This window comes from Phalacrocorax carbo, chromosome 1 (assembly GCF_963921805.1).
Source record: "Phalacrocorax carbo chromosome 1, bPhaCar2.1, whole genome shotgun sequence".
NCBI lineage: Eukaryota > Metazoa > Chordata > Aves > Suliformes > Phalacrocoracidae > Phalacrocorax > Phalacrocorax carbo.
The window spans coordinates 83,921,959-83,949,783 of record NC_087513.1 but is presented as its reverse complement, the minus strand read 5'-3'; the positions used below and the strand labels follow the sequence as shown (position 1 = coordinate 83,949,783).

Here is a 27,825-nt window from a genome sequence, read left to right as displayed (position 1 = left end):
TCTGCCTCCTCCTGTGCAAGTCTGCTACTGCAGGGGCAGAGTTTTGCATGTGAACATGTACTACTTGCACACAGAGAGCAGAGGTGATGTTATTTTTCCCAGGAGGTCTTAAATGCAATTTTCCTGGTTTGGGAGAGACACAGGAAACCTGAATAATCGCTCAATCAGACAGTTCTAGTCTCCTGACTTTTAATAAGATGCCAGGCACAGTCTGAGCCTTTCAGAAACTAACTGCTCAGCAAGGAATTTCAAGTGTTTTGTCTTTGCTTCTCATCTTCATGTGATCGCTGTTGGCAGGGGTGACAAAGGACTGACGGACAGAGACTGCAAAGGATGGGTCTATCCCTTTTCCTGTGAAGACAACAAAGAACAAAAAAATCTGTGTTCCTGAAGTATTAAAATTAACCACTGGGAACTCAGGGGGTTTTTTGCACCTTGTGACCAAACAGGACTGCCAAGTCACCAAGGACAGGGCTCTCTCTGACTACCCGTACAAAACCTATGGCAGAATCTCCACTAAGAGTGTGGGGCTTGAGGCAGGCATCCCAGGGCAGGGCTTTGTGCCTCCCCCACATGATCCACGAAGCAGGTGGTTTTCTCCATCTCATGGGCTGTTGGCAAGGAAGCATACAGATGCAAGCAAAGTTTAGAACAGGAGCAGGCACTGGTCAAGTTCAAGCTTTGCCTTTGCCCAGCTTGGAAAGAGAATGGGCAGGTGCCTGTTCCCTAGCATGGATCAGAAGCCAGGCTGAGACTGTGAATGGCTTGGCACTGAAAAGGAGTCAGGCTCAGCGGTAAAGGTACATATGGTGGGTTATGTGCACAGGGCTGGAGGGCCGTGGAACTGCAGGGAAAGTGCCAGGAAAAGGAACTGTGTTGACTTGAGGAAGTATAGTTGATGCAAAATGCCAGGAATGGTGGTAGGACTTGGGACCGACTCTGTCATGAGCTGGGCACCTCAACCCTTCCACTTCAGTTCTCCCTTTCCCTCAGTTTAACCACTGGGATACAGGAACCCACCCTTACTTAGCATTGCTAATGACTTCCTACCCTGAACCTCCAGTCTGGCAAGCTTCTTGACCAGGGGCCCTTGCCTGTGTCTCCCTCCCTTTCCATACTCTTCAGGACCATGCTTGTGACAACAAGAGGTGTTGGGCCCTCACCTCACTCGCATGGGGCACTGTAGCTCGTCACTGTAGTTTCTTCTGGAAGATGAGGAAAAAAAGTGCTGGTGAGATACATTTGCCACAAACTCACTAAAGCAACCCAGTATTGTGCCTGTTTCTAGAAGAGGTGTTCCCTCAGCTTACAGGCCATGATGTGCCCTCTGCTGTGATGCATGAAACCACTGGTATGTGTTAAAGACTCTGTGTGCAGCTAGACCGGATTCACCCAAGTCATGGGGCTTGCAATCTTTTGAAGCCCTAAGTCCCAAATAGCTCCATTACAGTTACGGATTCCTCACTTTCTGAAGCAATAGCAATCTCTGACACATTGATAGCTTTTCATCCCACTAGGAACCCCACAGAACAAATTGTTTTCAGTGTCATTCTTCTAAGGAGGCCCTCACTCATCTAAGACATCTCCTCACTATGGTCTCTGCCTTTGCTGCCCCCCCCCAAAATGAGTGTACTAAAGCACAGCTCTGAGCTCCTTGATCCCCACTTGTTGGGAGAGTTAGAACCTAAGTGGATCTACATGCCAACTCCAAGCATGCAAGTTCTGGGACCAGAGAAAGAAGGACCTACCATTTTGAAACTCTCCATCACTAGAGAGCTTCTAAGAGGCTATTAGGTAAACATGTCAGGGATGGTATCGCCTTAGACTGGACAAATTCAGAAAATTTCTTTCCAGTGGTACATTTGGGTGGTTTCTGCAGTACAGCATCTGGGCTCACCTGGCATGTAATAATCGTAGACCTTGATATTAGCTGGTTTACGGTCCTTCACTTGCATGTCCTGCTGCACCAGCAAAGTGTAGGTGCGAGGCTGTCTAGTCAGCTAAAATCAAGAGACACAAGGATGAGAGTCAGAATTAAAGTCCTGCAAGACAATTCCTTCCACCTGCTCTCACTCAGGCTCTGTGGAGACCTCACCACTGTGACAGATCTGTTCTGCTTTCCAGTCTATCTCAGAAATACCTTTTACTTCATGTTCTGTGGCCATCTCTCATTTTTGGTCACCAAGTTTAACTCAGCTCATGAGAGACATCAAACCCACAAAGTCACTGTGCATGAGGTATCTAAATGTAGCACTAGTGTTCCCAACCAATCCCACATTCCCATCCAGCTCTGCTCTGAGCTCCTTCATGCATCTTGCCTCGGTGGCTACTTTCTTACACACAGTCCTACCTCACACAACCCTCATTATTAAGCAGACAAATGCAAGGTGTGGATGAATGTCTGCTGGATGGTAGTAGTTACATGACCTGCTGTTTATTGGGTTCCACCTTGTGCTACCTGGCAGCTTGAGCTGAAAACTTTCCCTGTGGTGCCTTTCTGCTCTGTGCTGTAGATGAAATGAAAGCAGCATCCCTGCAAGTCTAATACATCCACGTGCTAATAACCTGCTTACTGTAAGGCTAGCTTAGCTCAGCTCATTAACACCTGAGGATGAAGAATCAGAGAAATGTAGAAGCATTCCTTGGAAATTCTGAAGTATTTAAATTCATGCCAGGTCTTGTTTCTGGTGCTGTTTAGATATGCATGTAGCTAGAGAAAGGCTTGAGTGATTGTTAATCTGTTGATTAATGAGGCTGTGGAGCGAGCACTGCTGCTCACACAACCATCTGGTTTAATTTTGAGTGATCTTGGCAAACTCCAAGAGCAGTCTTGGATGCCACCTACTACATTCAGGCTGCTTAAGGGCTTTCTAAGAATTCAGGTTTGCTTGAATTTACTAGATGTATCCTACTACTGCTCTCCAATCCTGATCAGACACTGTAGATGGACTTTTAATGGTCTCCAAACAGTGCCAACAGACATAGGTTTAACATTAGAGTCAGTCTCATTTCACTCAAGGTAAGTGGCCCTGTCTAGAGGCTCTACAGCTCAACTACTGCAGGTTGACACAACACACTTCATGTCAGCAAATGTGGCTGGTATGCAGGAACAACAGCTCTGGACACTTAAAATACTAATGGAACAAGATACAGGAGTAAGCTAAAAGCTATCTGCCAGTCCATAGGTCTTTTAATGATGATGTTAACCTAAATTCCACTCACTTCCTCCAGGTAGAGAATGACTCGGTCAGCTTCGCGTTCAACTTTCTTCACTAAAGGCATTTTCTTTAGCTGAAATTAGGGGGGAAAATGTCAGAAAGAGTCTAACAGAAAGCAGAAATATTCAGGGATATTTGTTCTTACGAGAGCATGGGCAAAATGTTCACATGGCCAAGGAAGCCCTTGAGGTAGGGGAAGGCAGGGTGTGGCCTGGAAGAGACTTTGTGTATAAAGATTTCTTGGGAAGAAAAGAACGGTGTTTGTCTGCCCACAGGAATGATCACAGATCTGCATACAATCCTGAATGATGAACATCCATCACTGTTCCCACCCCAGCTGGACACAGACTCGCGGTCTCACCTCTTCCAATGAATCTGTCACAGGGATGTATCCAGACAGCAGCTCCACTTGGATCAGGACCATGTTGGTGGTCACACGGTTCCCTGTGTAGCTGCAGCAGGAACCCAGGGAACAGTGCTAATGTTACTTTCTGAGCCATGATTTCCAGATACTCCAGCCCAGCTTTGGTACTCAGGTGGAAGAATCTGCCTTTCCTTCCAGTGTTTCTTCTGTAAGTGTACCTGTTCCTGTACTGTAGTAAATCTTTGTGCTTCCCCTGATCTCTCTTTTAATTGTGCTGAGCCAAGGAGAATAAATTCCTTGGAAGGCTTCTGGAATTAACCTTTTCTAGACATGGCAGAGAACATCACATCCTCTGCCTGCTCTCTTGGCAGTTGTGTCCCAAGTCATGCAGGGGTACAGCAGAGGAGAGTGATGTGACAGTCAACCAGGAGTAGAGGAGGGAAGGCTTAGGAATAAGTGTCAGCAGTCAGTCCTGCAGGACCTTCACATCACTAGTGCTTTGAGACCTAATCCTAAAAAGGGGTGAGACCCATAGACCTTGGGAGAACTTGTGGTGACTGGCATGATAATGAGATACGACTACAGACTGAGCCATCCCTCTTGGGCCTTGTACCTTTCACCCAGCTGAGGAGAGCATAGCTAAATGAATGGGGACATCTTAGCACTTGGACCTCATAAGTGAAGGGGAATCCTGGCCATCAAGAGAATGCTGTGGTGCCAGAAGCCCCTTAGCACAGGGAAGGCAAGGGGCAACTGAGTGTCTCCTACCGAGCATGAATGGTGACAGGGAACTGGGTGGCATTGGGTGCGGTGCATTCTGTCTGCACTGATAGGGCAAAGGTGACGTCGCTCCTCAATGGAGGGATGTTGTATCGCAGAGTGGCCTGCCAGGACAGAAAGAAGGTAATTGGCAGAGAATAGCAGGGTTGTTTGCTGGAGAGTATCCTTGTCTAGCATTTGGCTGCTGTTTGCTGTCTTGCACTAGTATAAGAGAAAATTATGTGGGGGAACTGGAGGTTCTGCTAGTGCACTGCTCCTGATGGTGTTCACTGGACTTCTCAGAGGAGAGCTATAGCTCTGACTGCGTGGAGATTATCCGTATTTCATTAGGGGAATTGCTATTCCCTTCCTGTTGGATCCCAGCTTCTCCTACCAGCCTTGAAGCCCAGATTCTTGCAAGTCACTGCAGGAGTCTGTTTTCAGTAGCAAGGTGAGAGATCCCTGGCTTTCAGGGCTTTTCCCCAGACAGACGTTTTCTCCCTGGCTGGGCTTACCTGCAGGAAGAGGCACCCATGGCCCTGCACATGCACAGTATAATCTTGGGGAATGGATGGCAGTTCCACTGTCTGTAGCAGGAGGCGATTGATATTGTCTACTTGGATGTTTTGGTTGAAACCCTCAGAGGAGAGAGAAGCCTGAAGATCAGGGCCATCCTTGCTGAAGGTCTTGGTTGCATACAGGGCTAGGGCTTCCAGAGCAACCACCGTGTCCTGAGGAAAAAGACACACATTAGGCAAAACAGGATCCTTACTTCCTATGCATGCCCAGTCCTTAGCCTTTCCCTCCTTCATACTGCAGCTGCAGCACAATAATGGCTGAGCTTTCCCCTTGGGCTTTTTGCATGGGATTACCTCAGAGGAATACAAATATTGACCTTTTCCCAACTCCCAGGAACTGTAAATCCTTTTTTTTTTTTTTTTTTTTTTTTACTATGGGCTGTGCTAGAACCCATTGCTCTCATAAACCATAGCTGATGGAAGGTTCTCTGATGATGATGGCTCAAGGGGATTACCTGGGTTGAAGCAAAGCCTCCATAAGGGTTTTGCTGCTTGGTGAGCCAAGACACAATCTGGGATGCCTTTCTGATTTCATCTGAAGACAAACTTGACTTTGAAAGGTGAGCCATGAGGATACTAGATGTCAATTCCACATCAACAGATGGAGCCCGATACCAATATAGGGAGTCTTCTTCCTGTTTGGACTGTTGACTCCAGAATATTTGGTCATCTAGAGGTGGAGTGGGAACACTTATGGAACGTGGAGCTGTATCTAATGACCTTGGAGTTCTAGTCAGCCCCTGTACCTAGCTACTGAGTGAAAACATACATTAGGAGAAGGTATGGGTGCATATCTCCCTATCTGATCATCACACCCTGCTTTTCCCAGTAAAAACCTACGCCTATAAGCTGGGAAGGAGCAGTACAACATCCATGAAGTTCCCCTAGTTTGGATGACTGGGAGACCAGGACTGTGAGATCATCCGTAAAGTCTGTCTCACAGTATGGATATAGCCTATGACAGCTTGGCAAACAGAGGCTATCCAAGCCTTGGGGTCCCCACAGAGCTCTGCCAGTGCCCCCCACTCCTGCTGTCATTTCCCTTGGTCATTCAGCCCTGGGACCTCCACACAATTCTGACAATGGCCTTCTCTCCTACCCCACAGTCTTTGGTACCTGATATTATGGCAGCCTTATCCAATCTTTTGAGGACTTTCTGCCTGAGGGCCTTTTCACCTGCTACTGCAAAGGCATTTGCAGCTAATGCCAGGCTGTAGAGGTTGGAACTGCCAGTATCAGCGTTGACTAGGTCCTTTATGCATTTCAGAGCTTTCCACACAACTGGGTCCTAGGATACAATTGAAAGCACACTGGTTTCTGGCAAGGTGTATGGGGGGGGTGGGAGAATACAGCCTTGACATGTGCAGAGGAGGGTGGAAACAGAGACAGGGCACATGGGGAGAAAACTGGTAATGTACCCCTGTGGGCAAAAAGGCAGAGTGCCAGTGGACTGCCTGCTGAGAGGCTGCACACACACACCTTCCCTGCTGCTGATACTCACGGAGTGTGGCATCCCTGAGTGTATAAGAGCTGTGATGATCACAGAGGTAAGCCCCAGTCCTTCCTCCACGGCTCCCTGCAGCCACCACAAAACAGAGAAGAGGAGGGCTGCTGTGAGAAAGAACAGGGAGAAGTTTTCCAGCCCTCTGGTCTCTGAGCAAAAGCCAGTGCAGGCAACAGTGCTGGTCCTATTCCTTCTGCTAAGGAAGTGCCAGGGCTGGTATCTACTCTTTCAGGTCCTGCTTACCAGAGCACTTCTCAGCCATGGTGCCCCAAGCTCCTCTGGGTAGCTGACTCCCTCCCTCTGCTGAACACATTCCCCTTTCCCCTCCCCTGCAAAAGATTTTCAGCAGCAGATTTCAGTGCTGGGGAAAGTGATGCTCCCACAACCCTGCTGCAAGACGGCACCTCACTTGAGGGCCAGGAGCAAGGGTAGCAAGGGTATGGACGAGCAAAAGAAAAGGTATCTTCATAAGGGGAAGGGAAAGGTACCATTCTCTTCACTTAAAGGATGAATTATCTGAGGTCCTGTCCACCGAAGTGGTGCTGGCTTCACTTTGGTGGTACTCTGTGTGGGCCTGTGCATGCACAAGTGCTGTGTTTCTGAGTGTTATAGGGCACATGCCCAGCCACATGCCCAGGTCAATCTCACATGAGTGGCTGCCATCAATCTCCATTCACTCAATTTCTGACTCTGTACAGGGGGAGCTCAGACTGAAGGAGAAACAGCAGCTAAATAATAATGCAAGCTAAAGCAGGTTACTAAGGGAATAATACAGAGCTTGAAAACTTATTTTTGAGGCATGTATTAGCCTTTGAGATGGGGCTAGGGCAGGGCACTTATTCAGGTCCCATGTGTATATCATCAAATATAAACCTCCATCATTCATAACTTGAAAAAGTGCCGCCATGACCAAGCACAATCCTGAGTGTCATCCAAGGGTGACCTTGGGCATGTCAGAGCCTCCCTCCTGCAGAAGGGTTCATTTGTTCTTGCCACTCAAATTGGGCCAGAAAGTGAAAGTGCTCTGAGGTACCTAATGAACAGCCAGGACATGTCATACCATCAGACCATTGTTGAAAAGCTTCCCCACACTCTTGAAGCAGCCAGATGGAGTCTGACTTTTAATCAGAGCACTGGCAGCATCCTTTATATTCTGCTCATCTATGTGGATGAGGTCCCGGGCTTGGCTGAAGGTCTTGAGGACAAGGGCAGTAAGCCTAGAGCCAGGGAAGGGAGAAGAAAATTGAAATGAACCAGTCACTGATGCTCATCTCCAGTAGGAGACAGGAATCTCTGTGCCTTCCACTATCTCATCCCTGGAGAAATACCAGCAGGCCAGAGCCTCTGTGCAGATGGAGAATTGGAAGCAATGCACATGAGTTAGATGCTTTTGAAGCTCGAGCTCCGATCCATTTGCAGCAAGAGAGAAAAAAATTCACCAACAGTTCAGTGCTTCCCCAAGAGCCCTGCCAATTCCAACAGAGTGCATTTGTGTGATTCAAAGCCATGAAGGCTGATATTTAGTGAGCTCACTCAGCCTCTTTCCCAATCCTGTTTGGGCACAAAGCATGCTGGAAAACCTGGAAAGAAGTGTCTGCAGCCAAGTTTTCAGAATCAGCCTCAGTTAGAGTGCCCATGAGGACAGAAAAGGAGCATGATCAAACAGGGGTACCTCAAGTCAGTTCACTGTCGTGGTTCTCTTCCAAAAAGTTTCAGGAGGAGTTTCTGTTCCAAACTCCACACCTCCAGACTCCTTCCGTTTCCTCAGACCAAAATCCAAGTCAGCCTAAGTCTACCCAGTCAAGATGTTTTTCCTCAACTGTGTCTGGATATCTCTGCTTACCATGTGTTCCCTGGCTCACTTCCTTCCCCAAAGGCACTGTATGAGCCATCTGTGTGCTTGTACAGGAGTTGCCGCTGATATCCTGTGGGAAGAGGCTGGGGGTAGTGAAGATACTCTGTGTCTGTTGTGTGCTCAAGGTGACAACCCGCCCTGCCAATCCTGCTGATCATTATAGAGAGCATTATCTCTGAGGAAATCAGCAAAGGGCTTTCAGAGGGGTGCCACGTATCCCTTGTTCAGCTGAGACACAACATCCTGTTTTACACCGCTGTAATTCCCATGGTGTTGGGCAAGTGATGCTGCACAAATCCTGTTCAGCACCAAACCTCTGCTGAGATCCTCACCACACAACCTACTGTGGTGGACATCGCCAGTGTAATAACCCAACATGAGCAGAAATCCACTCACCGCTTTCCAGATAGCCAATTGCCTTCTGTTTGATTTCTGGAGTCAGTTGTCCTGTTTCTTCAAGGTATCGTGTGATAAAGACATTGGGAGCAAAATGGATCATGTTTTGCTCACCACAGCCACTGGACATCTGGAGGAGCTCATCTATGTTGTCCAGTGCTGTCCCCAAAATGTCACCTGTAGGGCAGAACCATAGCTTTGGGAGCTTTACATATTCTTGCATGTAATAAATTTCTGGTCTCACTGATTCTCCAGATAAACTGCTAAGGCTGGTCACAGGTCACCTCTGCTCACACTAGGGTAACTTTAATGTCTATAGAGCCTGTTCCTCTAGGGACAGTGATATGGTACTTGTCTGTCTTTCCCTTGGCTGGATGAAATTATACGTCCATCTAGCCCAGCATCACTTGTACAAGAGAGATGGGATGCTTCTCTGGAAGACATAAGGGCCCAGTGTCATACCTCACTGTACACATTTCCTCTTGTTACTCCATTTGCTAAAGCAGACATGGTGGCACCAGAAGAAAAGGCTTCTGCAGGGAAAAATCTTACTTTCCAAGACCTTCCTAAATCTCACCTAAGAAAGAGATGTGGGCTCTCTCCGACCCAAGGACCATTTTCTCTGGCATAGTGAAAGTGATTGTCTCTGAGGCTGAAGTTCCTGCAAATGGCAAAAGCATGAGAACAACAGGCAGGAGGGAGACGGCAGACCCACAGACATCCCCAGGAGATGGTGTAAACAAGGCTGGTATCATCTCATCAGTTGGTGAAATCAACATGCAAAAGAGAGGATGACACAGAGATCAGGCCGCCCACTGATGAGTGGGTGTGATGTGGTTAGGCAGTGGCTTTGTGCTGCCAGGAGCTTGTAGTAATGGGTAGAGCTGAGTGGATTTGCCTCTCCATAAAAGCTCCAAAATCCCTGACTTTAGCCTCCCCATGCCCCTCTAGATAGCCCTAGAGTTGTTCACACACCACTTCTTCTTAGGTTTGGTCTCCTTTCCCTGTGTACATGTACAGCCCCGGTGGTAAGACAGTCCCTGTCTCTGGCATACGTGCACCTACCTTTAGGGCACAGAAGTGATGTGTGGGTCTTTTCCTCCAACAGCCCCTCTGCCTGGTGGGGAAAAGGCTGTTTAGCTCAGAAGGGAGAGCAGTAAAATGACATAGAAGCTCTGCAATACTTCACCTTCCTGCAAGCTCCTTTTCCATCCTCATGGGCCACGTAAAGAACTTCAGTCAGACAGCAGGGGTATGCATGCTGGCAGTGAAGTTTCACTGGGAAGCAGGTTTCTGAGCTGCTGCATGGCCTTTGCCCCCATTGCCCTGCTAGCAAGTAGGTCAGATATCTCTGTCCCATCAACTGAGGTGCTCAGCTCATGCCCCAGTCCAACCTACCCTTCAAATCACTCCTTGACCAGCATCCCTAAGAAACATGCCTAGCTGTCTGGCCATCTCTCCCTTCCCAGAGTCACCCACCAGGCCATTTTGAGCCTGACCCAGTTCCAACCTCACCAGGACCCTGAAGCATACTCTGACCTTCACCAGTAGGTGTTTAACCACTGTGTCCTTCCCTCCAGACTCTGGCACAACAGCTGTACTCTCAGTGCAAACATCTTCCTGCTCCGTCACCTCAGCAGTGATAGTGAAATTCACCTTCCCTAAAGAATAAAACATCAGAGGCCAGTTGGCACATCCATGCCTACATTTTAGTTTGCTCAGCCTAAGGCTGCTCACTCATGCTTTGCAAAATAGGCCACTCTCCCTTCTAGCCCAGCTCTGGGTTCCTCAAGCAGCTCTGCCAGTGCCTCCCACTCCTGCCCCTCGTTTGTCCCCTTACCTAATTTTGTAGCCTTCACGTCCCAGAAAAATGTTTTTGCTGAATCAGGACACAGACAAATAGTGAACCTGACATTTGCATGCACAAATTCAAAATCCCTGGAGTCCATTAGGCTAAGCTGGAGCTAGAGATGAAACAAAAGGGAGTTCTGGTTACAGAGCTGCTGCTGTGTTTCTCATTTCAGCTCGCTGATGCAAATGTCAGTCAAGCCCAGAAGCCCCGGGTGAGTATGATGATGGCTCTATTGCAATATCTGTGGGACAGCAACAGCCCACAGACATTGCAGTCTTGTAGGGTTGAGCTTTTGGGGAGGGATAAGCTGGACAGAAGTGGCTCTGCATAGATCTTTGTGAAGAGCTTTCTTGGTGTTTTTTGCCCAATGCAGGAAAAGGCAGCCCCTTATCTGGGTCTCTATCAGCAAAGTACTGTTATCACACACACCCCTGCCCAAAAACCATCCTGGAGGGAGCCACTCACCACCATACACTGCTTCAGGTAGCTGAAGACTTTGACTTTTAGGGGAAATGACTCTCCCCGGAAGACAGAGTAGGGCAAAGTGGGTTCCACGAAGAAGTGCTTGAAGCTCCGCAGGCTGGTGGTCTCTGAGATGCCCAACCCATGGCTCTCTGAGGTGCAGAAGGTCATGGCTCTCCAGTCTGTGATACTGTCAGGTACTGTGACAGCTAGCTCAGCAGCCCCTGAATCACTGAGGACAGAACAGAGTATAAGGGGTTGTCCCCATCCCTGTGAAGATTTCTCTTGGGAAGACAAATGGAGAAGGACTATGAACTGGAAGTGCGTGTGAAGGTTTAGGGGTTCCTAGGAAGTAGGACAGAGATATGGGAAGGATAGCAAATAGGTTGGCAAGAAAGAACTGAGAGGCAAATGCAAACCAAAATTTGCTTCTGGACAGTGCTGCACATCAAATTCTTGTTTTGTGTGGACGCACAGGGCTCCCAAGGGTCCATGTTACACATCCAGCCTGTGCCAGGGAGTATCATGTGACACTTCCACCACACTACCACCCAAACTCCCAACCACGGCTTGACAGTCACCATTATAAGTGTCACTTACAGATCTGCATACACAAAACAGAAGACAGTCTGTGCCCTGAAATGGGCATAATCCAGCCAAATGAGATGGAGTGGTAGAGAACCTATTTTACAGATGGAGAACATTGGCATGTGGGAGAATTAAGAAAGCTGAGATGTGTGAAGAGGGGAACAGTGATGATGCATAACTAGATTTTAGCTATGCCTTTAACACAGTCTCCCATAGTATCCTTGTAGCCATATTAGTGTGGGCTGGACAAGTGGATGATAAGGTAAGCAGAAAAGTTTGCTGGACTGCTGGGGACAAAGGATGGTAATTGGTGACACAAAGTCCAGCTGATGGCTGTTTACCCATGGCATCCCTCAGGGACTGACACTTGGGCCAATGCTGCTTAATGGCTTTATTAATGACCTGGATAATAGGAGAGAGCACATTCTCAGCAAGATTAACAGACTAATCTTGTTGTGTATTAGCAGACTATGTCTTGTTGGGGAGAGGGTCCTGATATGCTGGAGGGAAAGGTTACTGTTAAGAGGAACCTTGACAAGCTGTAAAAATGGGCTTGAAAATGGGTATATTCTGTATCTGGGATGGAATGATACCATACAACAGTACAGGCTAGGCAGTGACTGGCTAGTAAGCAAATCTGCAGAAAAATACATGGGGCAGAAAAGTTGAGCATGAGACATCTCATGTGCCTTTACAGCAATGAAGTCCATCTACTTATGGACTGTATTAAGATGACTGCAGCCACTGGGTTGAGTAAAGTTAGCTTCCCCCTGTATTCCTCAATTGTGGGACCACATCTGGGGTACTGTCTCCCATTTTTGCTTTCCAGTTTAAGAAAAATACTGACATACTTCAATGTGTCCAGTGGAGGACTACCAAGATGGTAAGAGGGCTGGGACATCTGATGTACAAGGAATGGTTGAAACAACTGGCGTTTTCAGACTTAAGGGAGAAAGGCTAGCAGGAGATCTTTCAGCTTTCTAAATCTACCTATTGGGAAGGTGTACAGACAATGGAACCAGTCTTTTCTGAGGTGTGTATTGACAGGATGAAAGGTAACAGACACAAGTTGGAACATGGGAAATTCTGACTTGACCTATGAGGAAAAAAATGCCATGAAGATGGTCAAACACTGGAACAGGTGCCCAGATAGTGTATGGAATCTCCATCCTTGGAGATACAGAGTACTTTACAACCTGATCTAACTGGACCTGTCTTGTGCAGGATGCTGAGCTACAGACCTTTTGAGGCCTCTTCTATCCTATAGGATTCTTTAATTTTAAGTTCCCCAGGATCAAATCTCAAGCAGAGCCAGGAACTGAACCAAACCCCCATTGTTCTTATCCACTTCTTCACACCTCCCTTTTGTTTGTGGGCACAGAAGGCAATAATGCCCTGGATCTGCTCCTGCCCATTTCCTCTCTGCTGTAGCTGGTAGGAGGTCTGAATCCATGTGAGGCCACAGCCCATAATTACTCACTTGATGGGAACCAGAGTCCAGATGAATGTCTCTGGAAACCAGGTACGTACTGGTCCTGCCTCGCTACCCAGCTCAACATGCTCTGACTCAGCACGTTCAACAGCAGCATCTGTTTCTGGGTCCAAGTTGTCCAAGTCTGCCAGCTCGCCATAAGCTATTGGAAATATAAGCATTCATTCAAAGGCAGAGCAACTGTGAAATCAGAACAGAGTTCAGCTGGGAAAAGTTCATCCCTCCCACTCCCATTCCAATCCCCCTTGTCCTCTCCAAGATGCCCTCAACCTACTTCACTATTGTCTTCCACTAGACAACACAGGAGACGATGTGGATTCTAAGCATGTGTGTGCTCCTTCATGAGGAATGCTACCTGCTCACACTTTTGCTCTCAGCCACTGCAGAAAGGCTTAGATACTGCCCAGTGCCAATCTTGGCACTCTTTCTTGGCAATCATTCTCTGGTGTCCAGAAAGACCTTTCCTAGTCTTACAAACAAATGTTCCTTCCTGAGACAGCTGCCTCATTTCCCCCTTTGACCATATTACCTTCCTGCCTGCCAGCAGAAGCTTCCAAGCAGGTTCTTGCTATGCAGCCATCCCTCTGCCCCTCCAGACCACTGGGCACACACACACACACACACACACGTCAGGACTCTTCCCCTCTTCCTGTGGTGCACATCTGTGCAACCTCCCACTTCTCTCTGGAAACCATCCCCAGTTCCTCAGCACACTGCATGTTCAGCTGCCCTTGTGCAGCCTGTATGTTACCCGTGATTTCCAAAGAAACAGGATAAATCGAGATGTACACATGTAGTCGTAGTAGAAAGTGGTCTGGGTACGGCACTCAATTGGAGACTTGATTTTAAGGCTGGTTAAAAATGTTAGACCTGAATTCTGGAGGAAAGAAGGGGAAGAAAAGATTTCAGTGGAGGGGGTGTTGTGTCTGAGGGCCTGGCTCTGCCCCTGCCTCTCAGGATATCAGCCACCCTGTGTTCTTGCACCTCAGCCTCACCTGCAAATCTATACAGGGAGAGAATGCAGAACCACCTTGCTCCCAAAGCCTGATCCTGGCACCTCATGTTAAAGGAGGCTCTCTCCAGTCAGGACTGTGGGAGACACCACTCAAATGTGCATGCTCACACACAAAGTCATTATTTTGTCAACACAGTTTGCTGCCCACCCTAAAACAGACCTGTTGCCGTCTTTCACTTGCTATTCCTTTCTACTATTCTTTCCCTCCTTTCTCCAGTCCCCCTTTTCTCTCAGGGGCTTTGCTTGTTTAACCTCCAATTTTCTCTGTCTCAGGCTGAAACTCTCCTCTCCTTCCAACCTCTAGAAAGTCTGAGGGTCTTGAGCTTAGGATAAATGGGGAGCTGCATTTTATGGCTCTGTGCAATTGATGGGAATTTATCAGGCTGGGATCATGGAGTGTCAGAGATCTCTCAGTTCAGAAGCTTGGCAAATTCAGAACCTGAAGCTGCCAGCATTTACAGGAAAGACAGTCTGTGACGCTACCCAGTGATGACCTGGGATACAAAAGGGTTCAGCTCTGATATTTCAGGTTTTCTGGAAATTAGATTTACCTTCAGAAGTTCATAAACATCTGGTTGGGACACTGCATAAGAGTCTCTGTTGTTCATGAATGGTGACATTGTTCCTGGTGGAAGGATGGTCTGAGGGGAACTGATGATTCCTGGGCTCTTGTGGCTAGTACAGTAGTCACTGTAAGAGTCTGTGAGGGTGCTGGGGTGCTCCTGAGAATAGCTGAACATATTGTACACCTGTAGATAGGGAACGAAACCAGTACATGCCAGTGTGAGGGGTGGGAAGTTTTTTATGTCTATCCAGAGATTTTCTGTGACCACCGTTTTCTGTGACCGGGGGAAGAGCTCAGATCCTGCCTGCCACAAAAGCCCAGCCCCAAAGGTTTCGAGCTTTATGGAGAGCTTCCACAAGTTTTAGATGCATAGCACCAGAGATGAACACAAAACCCTCTGGAGTACGGCTGCGTAGCTGCAGCCACTTCTAGCTCATAGATTGTACTTGTGAGCTCAATGTGTACAGTGAGGACACCTTCCCTGTAAAAGCGTTAGATAGCTTCTTGTCTGACTGAAGACACATCCTGGATCCACCAAGACAGTGTCAAGAGGCAATTCAAGGGTCCTTAGACCCATTGCATCCCAGGCCTATAGGACAAATGTGAACCTTCCACTGCTAAGACACCACTTATAGTTCAGTCTGTGAATGGAAGGACTGTCTGGTTCATGTGAGCTGGAACAATGACATGGAGCCTATCGCACATCAGGCATTTTTTTAAACATAACATTTTTTTTCAGAGCACTGTCATAACTTGGTTCAGGAGATGGAAACCTCTTGCCACCTGGTTGCCACTGTGGCAAAGCACTCTAAGTTTAACAAGGATGTGGCTTTGGGCTTCACTTGGGGATGACAGTGGGTTATTCTATTAAATTCCTCTGTAGAGACTGGAAATTTTGACTGGTATTTGATGTTGGCCATCATTTTTTCTTATTAAGCCATGCCCTGTCCCCATTCAAGTACTTGTTGGTATATCCACCATGCCTAATTAACCAGTGCCTGCAACCAGATACACAAAAGGCATCTCTCCAATATTAGCACTAAAGTGACTCACACTATCCCTGGATAGCTCAGCCTCTGGCCTCAGGAGAAGGACACTCTGGTCAACAGCACGGATGCTACATAGGGATCCTGGTGCAGCCTGCAAATGGAGACGGACAGCCGATCCTGGGAGAGCCACTGTGTCTGAGAAGCCAAGTTTCACCTGAAAGAGCAGAAGAAAGAGGGACTGAAGACACTGACACAGGAAGGAAAGGGGAGACTGTGGCTACTGGATTCTGATGGACATCTATTTCCAATTTGTAGTTAATTAGCTACCTTCCATCCTACCTGCCCCCTTAAGTTTTGTACACAACTTACATGGTTCCTGAAGCACTTGGAGACTTTCAGACTGAAAATGTCAGCTGCCACTTGTCCCTCAGGGAAGGCAGTGTAAACAAAGAGGGTAGCCATGGGTGACATGAGGTCAATGGGCAGAGTAACATTGAAAGCCCCACTATACTGACCTGAAGGAAGAAGGAGAAATAGAGAAAGTATAGGAAGAGGCTCTTTAAGAATTACAGCAGCAACATGCTCATCCTCTATAATACTTCTGTACAGTTACTTGGATAAAAACTATTCTGCCTTGCTTCTGAGGAAGCCACAGCTAGACCAGGATGTAGGTTAGTGCCATTTTGTAGCAGTGACCCTACATCATGAGGGATCTTGGCAACTGTGTGCACTTGAAAGAGAAATGACTTTCCACCTGAGTCCAGCGAAAAGATTCTGTGAGTTTTCTTGGAGGCCTGTGATAATTCCTGGTTGGCAGATAAACTCACAATTTCATCATTTGATCATAAAATAAATTAGGGAAATTAGAAGGCAGAAGAAAGATAGCATATTTGCCATTTCCTCTTGGTTTTTTCTGCCAGCTCTGTTGTTTCCTGTTGGTCTCAGATCTCTTTTCTCTCCTTCTCCATTTAGGCTGGAAGGGCTTTCCTGTTGGGTCCTTAATCTGTTCCTGGTATTTAGATGTTCTTACCTAATTGTGGATCAAGAAGTACTGTTGTTTGGCCATGATGCACAAGTGATCCTCTGGCCAAAACCTAAAGGGTAGTGAATAGAGCAAAGAGTTGATAGTGCCTCTGCTCTATGTCTCTGGGCCAGCAAAGGGCCCTATGCTGACACAGACCCGTCTCAAAGCTGACCTCATTGCTGGTACTGCCCTGCACTCACCAGGTGGTAGAAATCTGTTCTGGCAGCCCCATCCCCTAGCTCTGTGGCTAGGATGTGATAGTACACAGTGACCTGCTGCACGTCCCTGCAGGGCAGCATTGTCTGCACTGGGTGGATCCTCACAGAGCTGCGGCTGGAAGAGTAGAAGGCCCTCAGTGTGAGGGATGCACTGCCATAAGACACCTTCGTATTTCGGCCGCTTAAGTCCTCTGGCTGGGTCTTTGCCTGTGGCACAGAAAAGGTGGCTAGGTGTCTGACAATTTCTTACAGCTCTCCCCATGCCAAAACAAAGACCGACTGGACAGTGGGCTCTGAACTCTACCAGGGTAAGGTGTCTATTTCCACCTAAGCCAAGCTCAGACAACCCCTTTCTGTGGAATTTGGCATTGCCTGCTTCACCACGCTCTGGGATAACTAGTGCATAAACAAAGATACAATCTTTCCTCTGTTCATTCCCTGTTGGTGGCATCCCTGTTTAGCTCCTTACATCCTAGTTACCTGCGCTGCTCCAGATTGGCTTGCAGCAACTGGTTCCTTACTAGCCTTCCTTCTTTCTCTCCCAAGTTTTCTGCCTCTTATATCCCAGGCTTCTTCTAAGTCTTATGCTATGAGGAAACATAATGCAAACTGGTCACTGATATTTTCTTCTCCATATGTATTTTCAGCTACTTTTTCCCTAGCTCCTTTCCTATCTTCCTGTTCCATACCATGTGGGAGTTCTTCCTTTGCTTTCTGTCCCTGCCCAGCCCCACAAAGCCCTTTCCACCTCAAGCAGAAGTGCTATGTAGGTAGATCGCCATGACAACTTCATGGGGCCTCTGTCCACTGCCCCAGCTCTCATCATGTCTTCTGACTGCTCAGGAACTGTGTGTGGCAGCAGGGGCCAGAACCCTGGCTCTGCTATGGCCTATTTCTCTTGCCTTAGATCTACTATTTCACTGCTCCATGCCTCCATCTCCCTAGTTATACCAAGGCAATGACATAGACTATAGGTCTGAGGGTTGCACTGCTTAGTGCTAGCCAAATCCAGTGTAATTATTTGGCTTAACCTGTAGTAGAACTTTACTGCTGTTGCCCCATGCTGATGTCTCTAAGGTGAAAGAGGCCATCCCAGTGTCATCCGTGAAGTAGGTCTTGGTCTGCTTCCTGCTACCATAGGACACTGTAAGAATCACCTCCTTGTTCTTCAGGTATGTCCCATTGGCACTTCTGAGTTCCAGCTGTAACGATGCAGAGAACAGTCAGAGAATTGGAGGCCTCAGGACTGAAAATCTGTCTCCCAGTAGAAGTCCCAGTTCCCCTCTCTGCCATGGCACTCTCAGTGTGAACTCTAACTCCCCTAACGCCTCCCCATTTATATAGCAGCTATGTCATCTGAGAAAGCCATGTGCCTATCCTGTGGTCACACATTTGGATTACCTCTTGGTAGAGATGTCAGAGGAGAGGCTGAGACAGAGGACTGTGCTAGCAGCTTTGGGCAGCTCAGAGCAAGGGCTCAGTACTTCTGTACCCACCATCCCCTTATGCCCAGCTGCTGGGCTTTCCATGTTTCTGGCCTGTTCACTTACATTTCCATAGTAGGGAGCTCCTTGCTGATAGTAGTAGCTTGTCCCCCAGAATTGGAGAGTTGTGATATCAAAAGTGACCTTACAATTTTCAGTGGTGTTGAACTCCACCCCTAGGACAGACAGGAGGTACGTGCAGGTGAGTATCGTTTCTGAGGTAAGGGATGGACTATCACTCATAGCAATTGTTGTTTCTCTATGTAACTTCAGGAGTCATTTAACACACACACACTTGGCAATAGTGCCTCCTACATTCTGACCTGCTAGAATGACAGCAATGTACCAGAAGGTCTCTGCCAGACAGCTCTCAAATGCTTTTTCTGACTTTGTTTAAGGTGGCCCTACTCATAATTGTCCACATCCATTCTCCTCCCATTCTTACAGCAGAATCACTAGAAGGCAACATTTTTCCTTGCCTTCACCACATTAGTTTACAGTCTGCTGTCTTACCATGTGGTACCAACCTGAAATCACTGCAGTTGTTTGCTAAGTGAATGTGTGTCACTGCTTTCAGCAAGTCGCTGCAAATTATTTCCTTGTAAGGAATGGTTTGTAAAATTTTGTAAGAGAAGAAACCTTACAGGATGGGATATTTAACAGTAGCTCTGGACAAGTAGCCTCATCTCCCTGTCTGGGATGAGGAGATAAATCTGATGAGGAGCAATTAACTGTACACAGTCAGGACCATGGTTACACTGGTTGCTTTGAGTATCTCCTCATTCCAATGGACTTTCCTAAAGTATAGTTTAAGATCAAAAGAACGTGGCCTGGCACGTATACTTCTACTATCACTAAAAGATGAGAAAAAGCAGCTCCTGCCCATCTCTGACTAACCAAGGTGGCTGTCAGAGCTGGACTGGCCACAGCAGCTTGTGGAGGAATAGGCATACTAGTAAAGCCCATCCTGCAACTGGGACAAATCACATATCCTTTGTGAGTTAGACCTGGGTGGTATGGTACATGAGAACATCTATGCTGCTATGGTGCTCCCAGGGAAGACACAACCATCTGAACACTTGACCCTATGGGAGCCAGTGCAGAAAGCTCCAGTGGTTTGATGGGAAGACACAAGGATCCATAAGGACTCTTACAGATGAAAACGTAAAGACAAGCATGTTGCATTAGTGTAAAGTAAAAGATTTTCCATGAAGTGTAGAATCAGTTTTTGCTACCTGTTCCACTTTCTTTCAGAAAAGCCACAGCTTCCAGGTTGAAATCATAATTGTCACTACGCTTCTGGTGGTAGATCTTAGTATTCACCTCAGTGGCAAAGCAGCCATCCTTGTTTGTCTGGGGATGTGAAATTGTATCTGTTAACCAATCACAGATGTGCTAATCCCTTCTGTAGTGCAGATCAAGCCCAAGGCCCAGAAGCCTAAAACTACACAACTAAGACACTTGAGTTAAAGGAGCAACTCCCATACGGACATGAAACATACTTCTTTTCTGTGGAGAGTCACTAATAGGAGATGCTGTTTCACACGTGTCTCATCTTTACATACTCACTCATGTGCCAGAAGCAAACACACGTTGTCATTTCTCCCTGACAATATGATTCCTTCTGCTAGGGCAGGATTTATCTTTAAGATATGTGCTAGGTTACTTAAAAATATATAAACAAATACAGATACATTAATTCAACCCTAGCAATTGCTAGCTTAGGTACAAGAGATAATGTCTGTGTCTCCAAAACAGCTCTTTCTGGGAAACAGCACATAGGTGTTCACATGAGGTTAAAAGGTGGTGCTAAAGAACATCTAGTGGAAGTGAATCAGTGTGGGCAGTGTTTGTATTTTTTATTGTCATGTTGCAATACCTGTTTTGCAGGCAAATTTGCAATAGTTAGCTTGCCTACAGATGCTTCTTCCTTTGAGTGCATCTAAGTGCAGTCAGAGAAATCACCGAGAGGAGCTAAGATTGTTACACTGGGGAGTTAAGGACATATCAGTCATTCATCCCCCAGCAAAAAGCATCCTGCTTCAATAGCTGATGTCTGTCCCACTCCTTCCTTTAGTATTTTTCCCTTTTTCTGCCTCTGTTCCTCTCTTTTACAAGAGGAGGGATGTCCCATGTGCTCACCTCACCAGTGTAATCCTTACAAATACTGCGCTTGGCTTTGGAAGACTTCCAATTATAGTGGATATATTTACGGCACACCACAGCCTTCACACTACCTTGTACTGGTTTCCCGTACGTGTACCTGGCAAGCATAGCAGAGAGGACTTACATACAGAAACACTGCTCAAAGGTGAATAATTTCAGCTTTAGCCTGTGGTTTGCAGCTATACAAGTCAGCAGCCTGCAGTATCTTCATGGTTCATAAGCTCAGCAGAGGCCAAGAAGTTAAACTGACTTCATCTGATTGAGACAGAAGGCAGGTGAGTTATCTCCAAGTCAACACTAGTCCCACCAGGCAGTGGTAGGGGACATTGTGCTGGCCATAAGTTGAGTCATTATTCCTTCCACTCTGGCACTAATCAATGCAGCAGAGGTACTGTATTGTAGGGCACATGCCCCACTGAGGGGATCTGCTGCCACACCTTCAAACTTACAAAGAAAGAAGTAGGGAGAAACAATATGGGGAAAGGTGAGAGTCCAGGAGAATTTCTTAGCAAAGGATGTCAGGGTAGCAGACTTTGGGGTTTGGGTAAGGTTGGCAGAGACCATTTTGAGCTCAGTTATTGATAGCTGTGCCATTTCCAAACCAGTAAGAATGCACCTTCTGCCACGATAAGTCAGCTCACATGCCACAGATGTGGAGATGGAAGTTCTCCTCCAAGATAGTGACCACCTGAGGCATCTGGATGGAGACACTGAACTTAGGCAGCACTGTGTGAAAGCAAGAGAAATATAATTCAGTAAGAATACAGAGAGCTCATTTGGTCCGATCCTCCACAAATAGTTGTTCACAGAAAAGAAATCTCTCCTTTCTTTCCCTGACTACCAGCACAGGGCCTGGTAGCAATGTACCAGCAGCCAAGCCAAGAGAGTGTGATGGGAGTAGACAGTCTTGGTCTCATCCCCAGAGCACAGCTGTGGGACAGTGCCTCAGTCCATGCTCAGGATATGTGGGAGGGAGAAAGCCAGTGGGCCTGAGTGAAAGTCAATGATTATACCTACTGGCAGGCAGTTGGACATCTCAGGTGCTAGCACAACTAGAGCAGCTGTTCACAGCTGCATAGCCCATTCAGCTCTGTGTGAGAGAGGGGAGCTGGAGGCAATCCATCTTTCTCTGCTGCTGTCACCTCCCTGAGACTCTTACCGTACTCATCTACCCTGAAGGTATGTGTCCGGTCAGGCATTTTGATGATGTACTCTCCAACCGGTGCTTCTGCAGCCAGAGGGAAGGACAGATCCACAATGCCTCCCACAGGTGTAATATTCAGCCACTGTGCAATTCGGTTCCCTTTGGGGTCCTGCATAGGTATTAGTAGAGAGCAATTATTTCCCAGTGCAAAAAGAGACTCTTCTGCAGGACGTCTAAGCTACAACAGCATGGTCTGAGCATATATCCTCTTGTCCTGAGAGCCCAGCTCTATTACACAGCTACAGTGCTCAGGTGAGTCTGAGCTCAAAGAGAACAGGGCTTTTCTCCCTGTCTCATTGACAAAGTCAATCTATCATCATATTGCTCTGTGGTGGCACTGCCACCTCACTGACTGCTGCAAAACTGTGGTTTACTGCCTGTCTGTCTCACTAAGAAAGGCTGGCATTGCCCCAGGTCACTGTGGAGAGGGTCAATCCTGACAACACATGCTACCTAAGGCATGAACTACCTGGGAGTGATTACTGGGGAGTCTGATGTCTTGAATACCCAGGAAAGTCTAGGGAAATGAGTCCAGGAGTTCATGCAGGGGGCCATGAGGCTCAATATAGAAAAGAGGATATAAAGACCTGGGGTGCAAGGGCATTTGGGGGCTTTGTTGACTGTCACAGTCAGTCCATGAGGGACAATGTTCCCCGAGTGCTGGTTCCTGGGAGGGCAAGGTGCAGAATTCTGGCTACAGTCACACCATCCAACCAGGAAGGACTTAAAGATGGGTGCTTTATAAACATACAGAAAAAGTGGGAACTGTGGTTTGAAACGGTGAAGCTGGATCAGAGTGCTACTTTTGTATAAACTGGCATAAAGCATTGTGTATGTGTCTCAGAAACCATGTGCTTATGTATTGATTGCTTGGTGGGTATGGCATGCAAATGTGCATTAGCTACTGCCAATTGCTAGTTGGAACTGAGACTTGTCTGCATAGGTTATTACAAAATCCCCACTGCTTTCAGGTATCTTTCCTCAGCTCAGGTGATTGCAGTCCATATTCTACCTATAATATTGAAAATAAACTAACAGATTTTAAGAATAATATCCTGAAGGCTGCTTTAGGAAGTTTCTCTAGCTTTGTAGCCACAACACTAACTGGTCAAACTTTTATTTTCTCTATGTTAGATATTAAAGTCTCCTAAAGAAACTTCAGGATTTTCACACATCTTCAATTCACAGGCTAGAGGGACTAAAAGTCTGTGATCACTCTAGAAAAGTTTGCTGGAATGGTTTTCAGTGGCACCTATCATTTACTGCAGGGAAACCTGTGTGACTGGTATCATGGCACTGCACTGCCAAACTTGTGTGGATACTAAAGGAAGTAGGGGCAAGAATTTGAGGACTGTTCCCATTAATTCTGAGGCACTGGCTCTCTGCATCCATATTTCCCTATAATAATTTCCAAACCTATGCCTTTCCCAAGGTGAGAAGAGATCACAACTTTCCATAAAGTAGGTGCTTTACCTTCAGTTCCACCAGCCGGTGCTGTGGGGAGGAAATAACAGTTACTAGTGGGATGCTTTCAGGTAAGTTACCATCCACCTCCCTTGCATTTTTTTATCTCCCAACCATCCATGAGTCTTCCCTAAGCAATTCCCTGGGACTGCCTGTGACCCAACATCATGAGCAGGTCCTGCATTGCAGCTGGTGCCCAATGCTGTTTATAAGCACCAAAAGCAACACTGAGACTAGCTGGCCACAGATGGGTCACCTAGCTGGGCCAAGAACTGACCCAGAAGTCATGGAGGCAGTCCATAGCTTTTCCAGACTTATTAAGGTTTCTCCCCTCTCAACTTACCGTTTCTTTGCTGGCAATAAAGTTCTGATCCAAGGTTACAATTCGCAACTTGACTATAGAGCAAAAGAAAAACAGGACTGGCTGAAATGAAATCAAGTCTGTTAATAATAAGAAGAATGGATGGCTAAGAAAGATGTGCCCATGTGCTTCACTGAGAGGGTGTGGGTAGCATCTAGAGCCCATGCTCAAAGCCCCGCTATGCACTGGCAGCCTGCTAGAAAAGAAGTGGTAAGAAAGACAGCGTGGGGTTTCTGGGAAGGCTAGTTGTGCTGGTGTGAAACAGCATTTTTCTGGATATTGGATCTGTGGTGGGGCACTCAGTCTTGCCTGAAGTGAAGGTCATGCCAGTGGAAAGGTTGGAGAGGCATTGGGCAAACAGCTGTACCCTGTGGTGATCTGAGCTGTACTAGGGCAGTGATGGGGCCTGCAGGACTGTGATCCTTGTCTGAGGGAATCTGTGGGAGGGAGAGGGATTTAGGGCACTATCACACTCTTGTGGCTTTGACTGGAGCAATCATGAGTATAACACCAAGGCATCTGAACCTTTTCTCATGCATCAGCCAAAACACACAAGTCCTGTTCACACTGGGATGCTGTCTGAGTATGGCTAGTACTGGGGAAAACACAAGCTATGCTGACAAGGAGAGAGCTATCCCCAAATCAGAAACAGAATCAGAGCAGAAACAGCCTAGAAGGCAGATGAATCCTGTAAACCATCTCCCTTGCAGAGCAGGCCCCACTCCAAGCTCTAGTGGCTACCCCATATTTTGTGGCCTGAAGACTGCACTGTCTCTCACAAGACATGGCATTCTGTCCATACCAATCTGTCCAGGTTTGTACACAGGTTTGTCTGTCTGGATAAAAGTCTTCTTGTTTGCATGCCTGATTAGGACTTTTTGTTTCTTCTGATACTCTGAGTTGGCTTCCAGGACTGTGATCCCAATAAAAGCCACTTCATTGGGGTTTCCAACAGGAGGAGGGACCTGCAGGCATAGTTGCAACCATCACTCAGGGTGGATCCCGTTCATGGATCCTCAGGGTTTTAGAATAACGATTATGATACTGCTTTTATATTGCTCTAGTTCTTGCCCTGAAAGACCTCACAGTACTTATCAGAATATTTTCTAGAAGAGTAAAATATCAGTGGGGCTTCACAGCAGGAAAGACACTGGCAGACCTATACAGACTGAAGCAGAAGATCTAGTACCCTATTAAGATGTCCCCATGGGAAGACACAATTCTTTGCCTTTCTGTCCAGCAAGAGCTCATATGTCATCCACCCTACTGACAACCCCGGAAAGTATATTCCTCACCTGGAAGCTTGTGCAGTGAAAGAAGGTGAGCTGAGAGATGGACTGAGTGATCAGAGTCTCATTCCCAGCTCTGCTTTCCAAGGTTACTGTCACATGGATTGGGACTGCTTGCTTTCTGCTGAGTTGGAGGCACACTGTCTCTGAGAAGGGGTAGTAGAGCTGAGATGGTATTGCCACAGCATAATTTCTATTTTAAAAAGAAAAAAAAAAAGGTCAGGCAAAACTGATTTTCTAAGAGGACAGGTATTGACCATAGGATTTGGGTACTTCCTAATATGACTTCTGGTCTCTTCATTCCACTGTTACGATGCCAGTGGGACAAGATCACACCATTCTTCACATCTATTGGTACTGCAGCCATTAACACTGAGTCTGCACTACATGCTGCATGCACCTGTCAAAAGATAAAGTCACTGCTTCCAAAACTGAAAGTCAAAATAAGGTGAAGAGACCTCCACGTGTCACCCAAGGGATCAGCAGCAGAGCTTGGCTACATTGCAGGTTTTCTGAAACTTCAGCTTCTTCACTGAAACACACTACATATCACTCAGTTTTCTTTGTTGGTTATCTGGTTTCTGTCCTATCAGCTGCCCTTGAACTCAGAACCAATGCCAAGCATATGAGACCTGGTGTACCAGCTTTGTGTCCCAGATACAGTCTCATGAGTACCTTCTGCTCCTTACATTCTGTCCTCTTTGCTCTCTTATGCCTCTGTGGCTATTCTCATGGCTGTACCCATGGGTAACACCAAGAAGCTGTTCATATTGGATTTTTTTAATCTTATACTGCACTTCAGCAACTAGGACCAAAGAAAAGCCAGCTTTCTAGCAGGTCTGAAAACCCTTATCACTGACTTCTCCTACTTACTGCCTCTGGACAGGTTCAGCCAGCAGCATGTTTTGCAGCAGCAGGAGGGCAGGGCCTGGAAAGATCAGAACAGCAGGAGGCAGGGACGTGACCTGCTGGCAGTTTTTAGCTGGAGCTCAGCACCCTGGCAAGAGGGAGTCAAAGTCCTACTGGCCAAAAACCCTGAGTGCTTTCACACTTGAGTGCTGTCAAGCTGCCTTGAGCAGCTTGTCTGCTGCTAATAGTAGGTGATCTGATAAAAGATGCCAACAGCATTCTGATTTTCCTACTTAAGCTGACTCATGGCACCTCCCCACTGCCACTGGGCTAAAGGATGGGATGAGCACTAAAGACTCACTTCTTGAACCTCCCTTGTTCTCAATGACCCTTTCCTCTGGAACATTTTCTTACATGCCATTGCCAATTGCCTTCTGAGCTATGAAAGTATGAGACAGCATCTCTGAGGCTGTCATTCAAGGATCCCAAGATCCAGGCTGGATTACTTTCTCATGAATCTACAAAACACATTGCCATATAGGCAGGACAGCAGACAGCCTATTGAAGCAAGCAGAATTTCCATAAAGCAAAGCTTCATGCTGAAAGAAACAGTGGGAAACAGGTAGCAATAAAGCATCATTTGAGCAGGAGCTGTGTCAGCCTACAGAACACATCCTAGAGGAAGAGGCTGTACTCCCACTGGAAGATTTTTAAAACGAGACTTGTGCATGCCACACCACACTCAGCAGGAGGGAACCCAGCTATGACCCAGTCACATATTTCCCACTGTAACATCTAGTGTTTGAGCACAGCCCTGTTTCTGTTTGCATTTATGCCATGGCTGCAAAAGCAAAGGCCTTCAAAAGGCAAGAGCAAGTATCACAGCAGTGCCTGCTGGAAGAGGAGTTGCATTCCTGGTAAAGTATATGAAGAGAAGCAGTGCTGGGAATTGTCCTTGCCAGAGGTTTCGTAGTCTCAGGGAGCAGATGGCCAGCTAAGCCAGAACGAACACATTGCTTTACAAAGAGCATCCCTACTAGACACCTTGGGCTCATGTTGGCCCTGTTTGTAAAAGCACCCACCTTTGTCTGCTAAAGATTTAAATAGCGACCTATGATTCTGGGGACAAAATCATACCCCAAGAGGAAATATATTGTGGAGCACAGTAGGAGATGTGAGATGCTGGCAGGTCAGAATTAAACACATGCAGAAAGCTGGCAGAGATATTCTGCCTGAGTACTTGCAGAAATACATGGCCTACATAAAAGGCACTAAAGGGAGAGCCAAGGAGTAGGGGGAGTGTCAGGGGGATGAGAACCAAGTAAAACCTTGGGAATATGAGAAATTTTGCTTCTTTGGAAAAACACTCCTGGTCTTACGACTTCTGTCCTGTTTCTGTCACACTACCACCACCACCCCCAGCCCCAGGATTCCCCACAGATCAGAGCACGTATGTGAAGCAGCTGAGGTTCTTACAGCGTTGCAGGCATTTCGGCCATGCTAGGCAGGAGGAGGATGCTGGCCCACAGGAAAGTGATGCTCCACATAGCTGATTGCAGGTCAAATCCCTCCACGGAAAGGTGAGCCTCTCCTCTGTCCCTCCTTTGCCCCTGCTTCTGCTGCTTTCCTTCTTCCCTCTCCCCCTCATCCAGAGCTGAAGGACTATGAAGCTCCTGCCCTGACAGGGTGCCTGTCTCTCTTTTGGCTTCAAAACAAGGTGGAAATCATGCTGCGCATGGCTGGGGCTGGTACGTGGGCGGGTGGAAGGGGTGGAGACAGTGTTTATTACCAAGTTTTACATTACATTACAGTGTTTATCACCAAAGGCACTTGCCTCGAAGCTTTGTAAGGCTTGTTGATATTTCACTGGGAGATGTCTTGCTCTGCTGCCTTATGCAGTACAGCTGAAGGCACCAAGAGTACTCAGTTACTATGTTTGGTACAGGGGTCCAATTTTTACAAAGGTGTCTTCACCAGGATTTCACTGGAAACATCCTGGGGCAAATTAATTTTTTGTGATGTCAGTGAATTTTTTTCCAGGGTTCTTCTGTAGAACTTCTTTTTTATGTATTATTTACTTCTTTCTGAAATTTCATTGCTGGCCTGCAGCCTCTGGCCAGACCCAGGAC

General features: G+C 47.0%; 2 protein-coding genes across 4 annotated transcripts in view; one reads left to right on the top strand and one right to left on the bottom strand.

Annotated features, from left to right (window-relative positions):
• Positions 1–3,590, top strand: part of LOC104053530 (alpha-2-macroglobulin-like protein 1) — a 28,961-nt gene extending 25,371 nt beyond the window's left edge. Inside the window, exon 36 of the mRNA XM_064462999.1 lies at positions 3,494–3,590. The gene's annotated coding sequence lies outside the window, so the exon portion shown is untranslated. The remainder of the gene's footprint in view (positions 1–3,493) is intronic.
• Positions 173–27,397, bottom strand: LOC104053532 (alpha-2-macroglobulin-like protein 1). Of its 3 annotated transcripts, none has more exons than XM_064462968.1 (36): positions 27,173–27,397; positions 24,854–25,040; positions 24,361–24,523; positions 23,541–23,593; positions 23,207–23,227; positions 21,689–21,842; positions 21,171–21,255; positions 20,506–20,626; positions 19,599–19,716; positions 18,430–18,539; positions 17,911–18,081; positions 16,862–17,086; positions 16,668–16,731; positions 16,007–16,152; positions 15,702–15,851; positions 14,635–14,832; positions 13,858–13,945; positions 13,057–13,210; positions 10,992–11,220; positions 10,515–10,638; positions 10,214–10,335; positions 9,740–9,791; positions 9,252–9,335; positions 8,675–8,851; positions 8,267–8,348; positions 7,484–7,640; positions 6,421–6,495; positions 6,036–6,207; positions 5,375–5,589; positions 4,857–5,072; positions 4,351–4,466; positions 3,580–3,670; positions 3,223–3,291; positions 1,898–2,000; positions 1,164–1,205; positions 173–351 (listed from the first exon to the last, which is right to left on the bottom strand). In XM_064462968.1, exons 1-35 carry the CDS (start codon positions 27,241–27,243, stop codon positions 1,165–1,167), a joined length of 4,404 nt encoding a protein of 1,467 aa, XP_064319038.1. In that variant the 5' UTR covers positions 27,244–27,397; the 3' UTR covers positions 173–351; position 1,164. The 3 variants fall into 3 exon arrangements, with proteins under 3 accessions (XP_064319038.1, XP_064319047.1, XP_064319055.1); XM_064462977.1 differs by lacking the exon at positions 173–351 and adding an exon at positions 372–611; XM_064462985.1 differs by lacking the exons at positions 173–351; positions 1,164–1,205; positions 1,898–2,000; ... (2 more) ...; positions 4,351–4,466; positions 5,375–5,589 and having other exon boundaries at positions 4,893–5,072.
• Between the last annotated feature and the right edge of the window lie 428 nt (positions 27,398–27,825).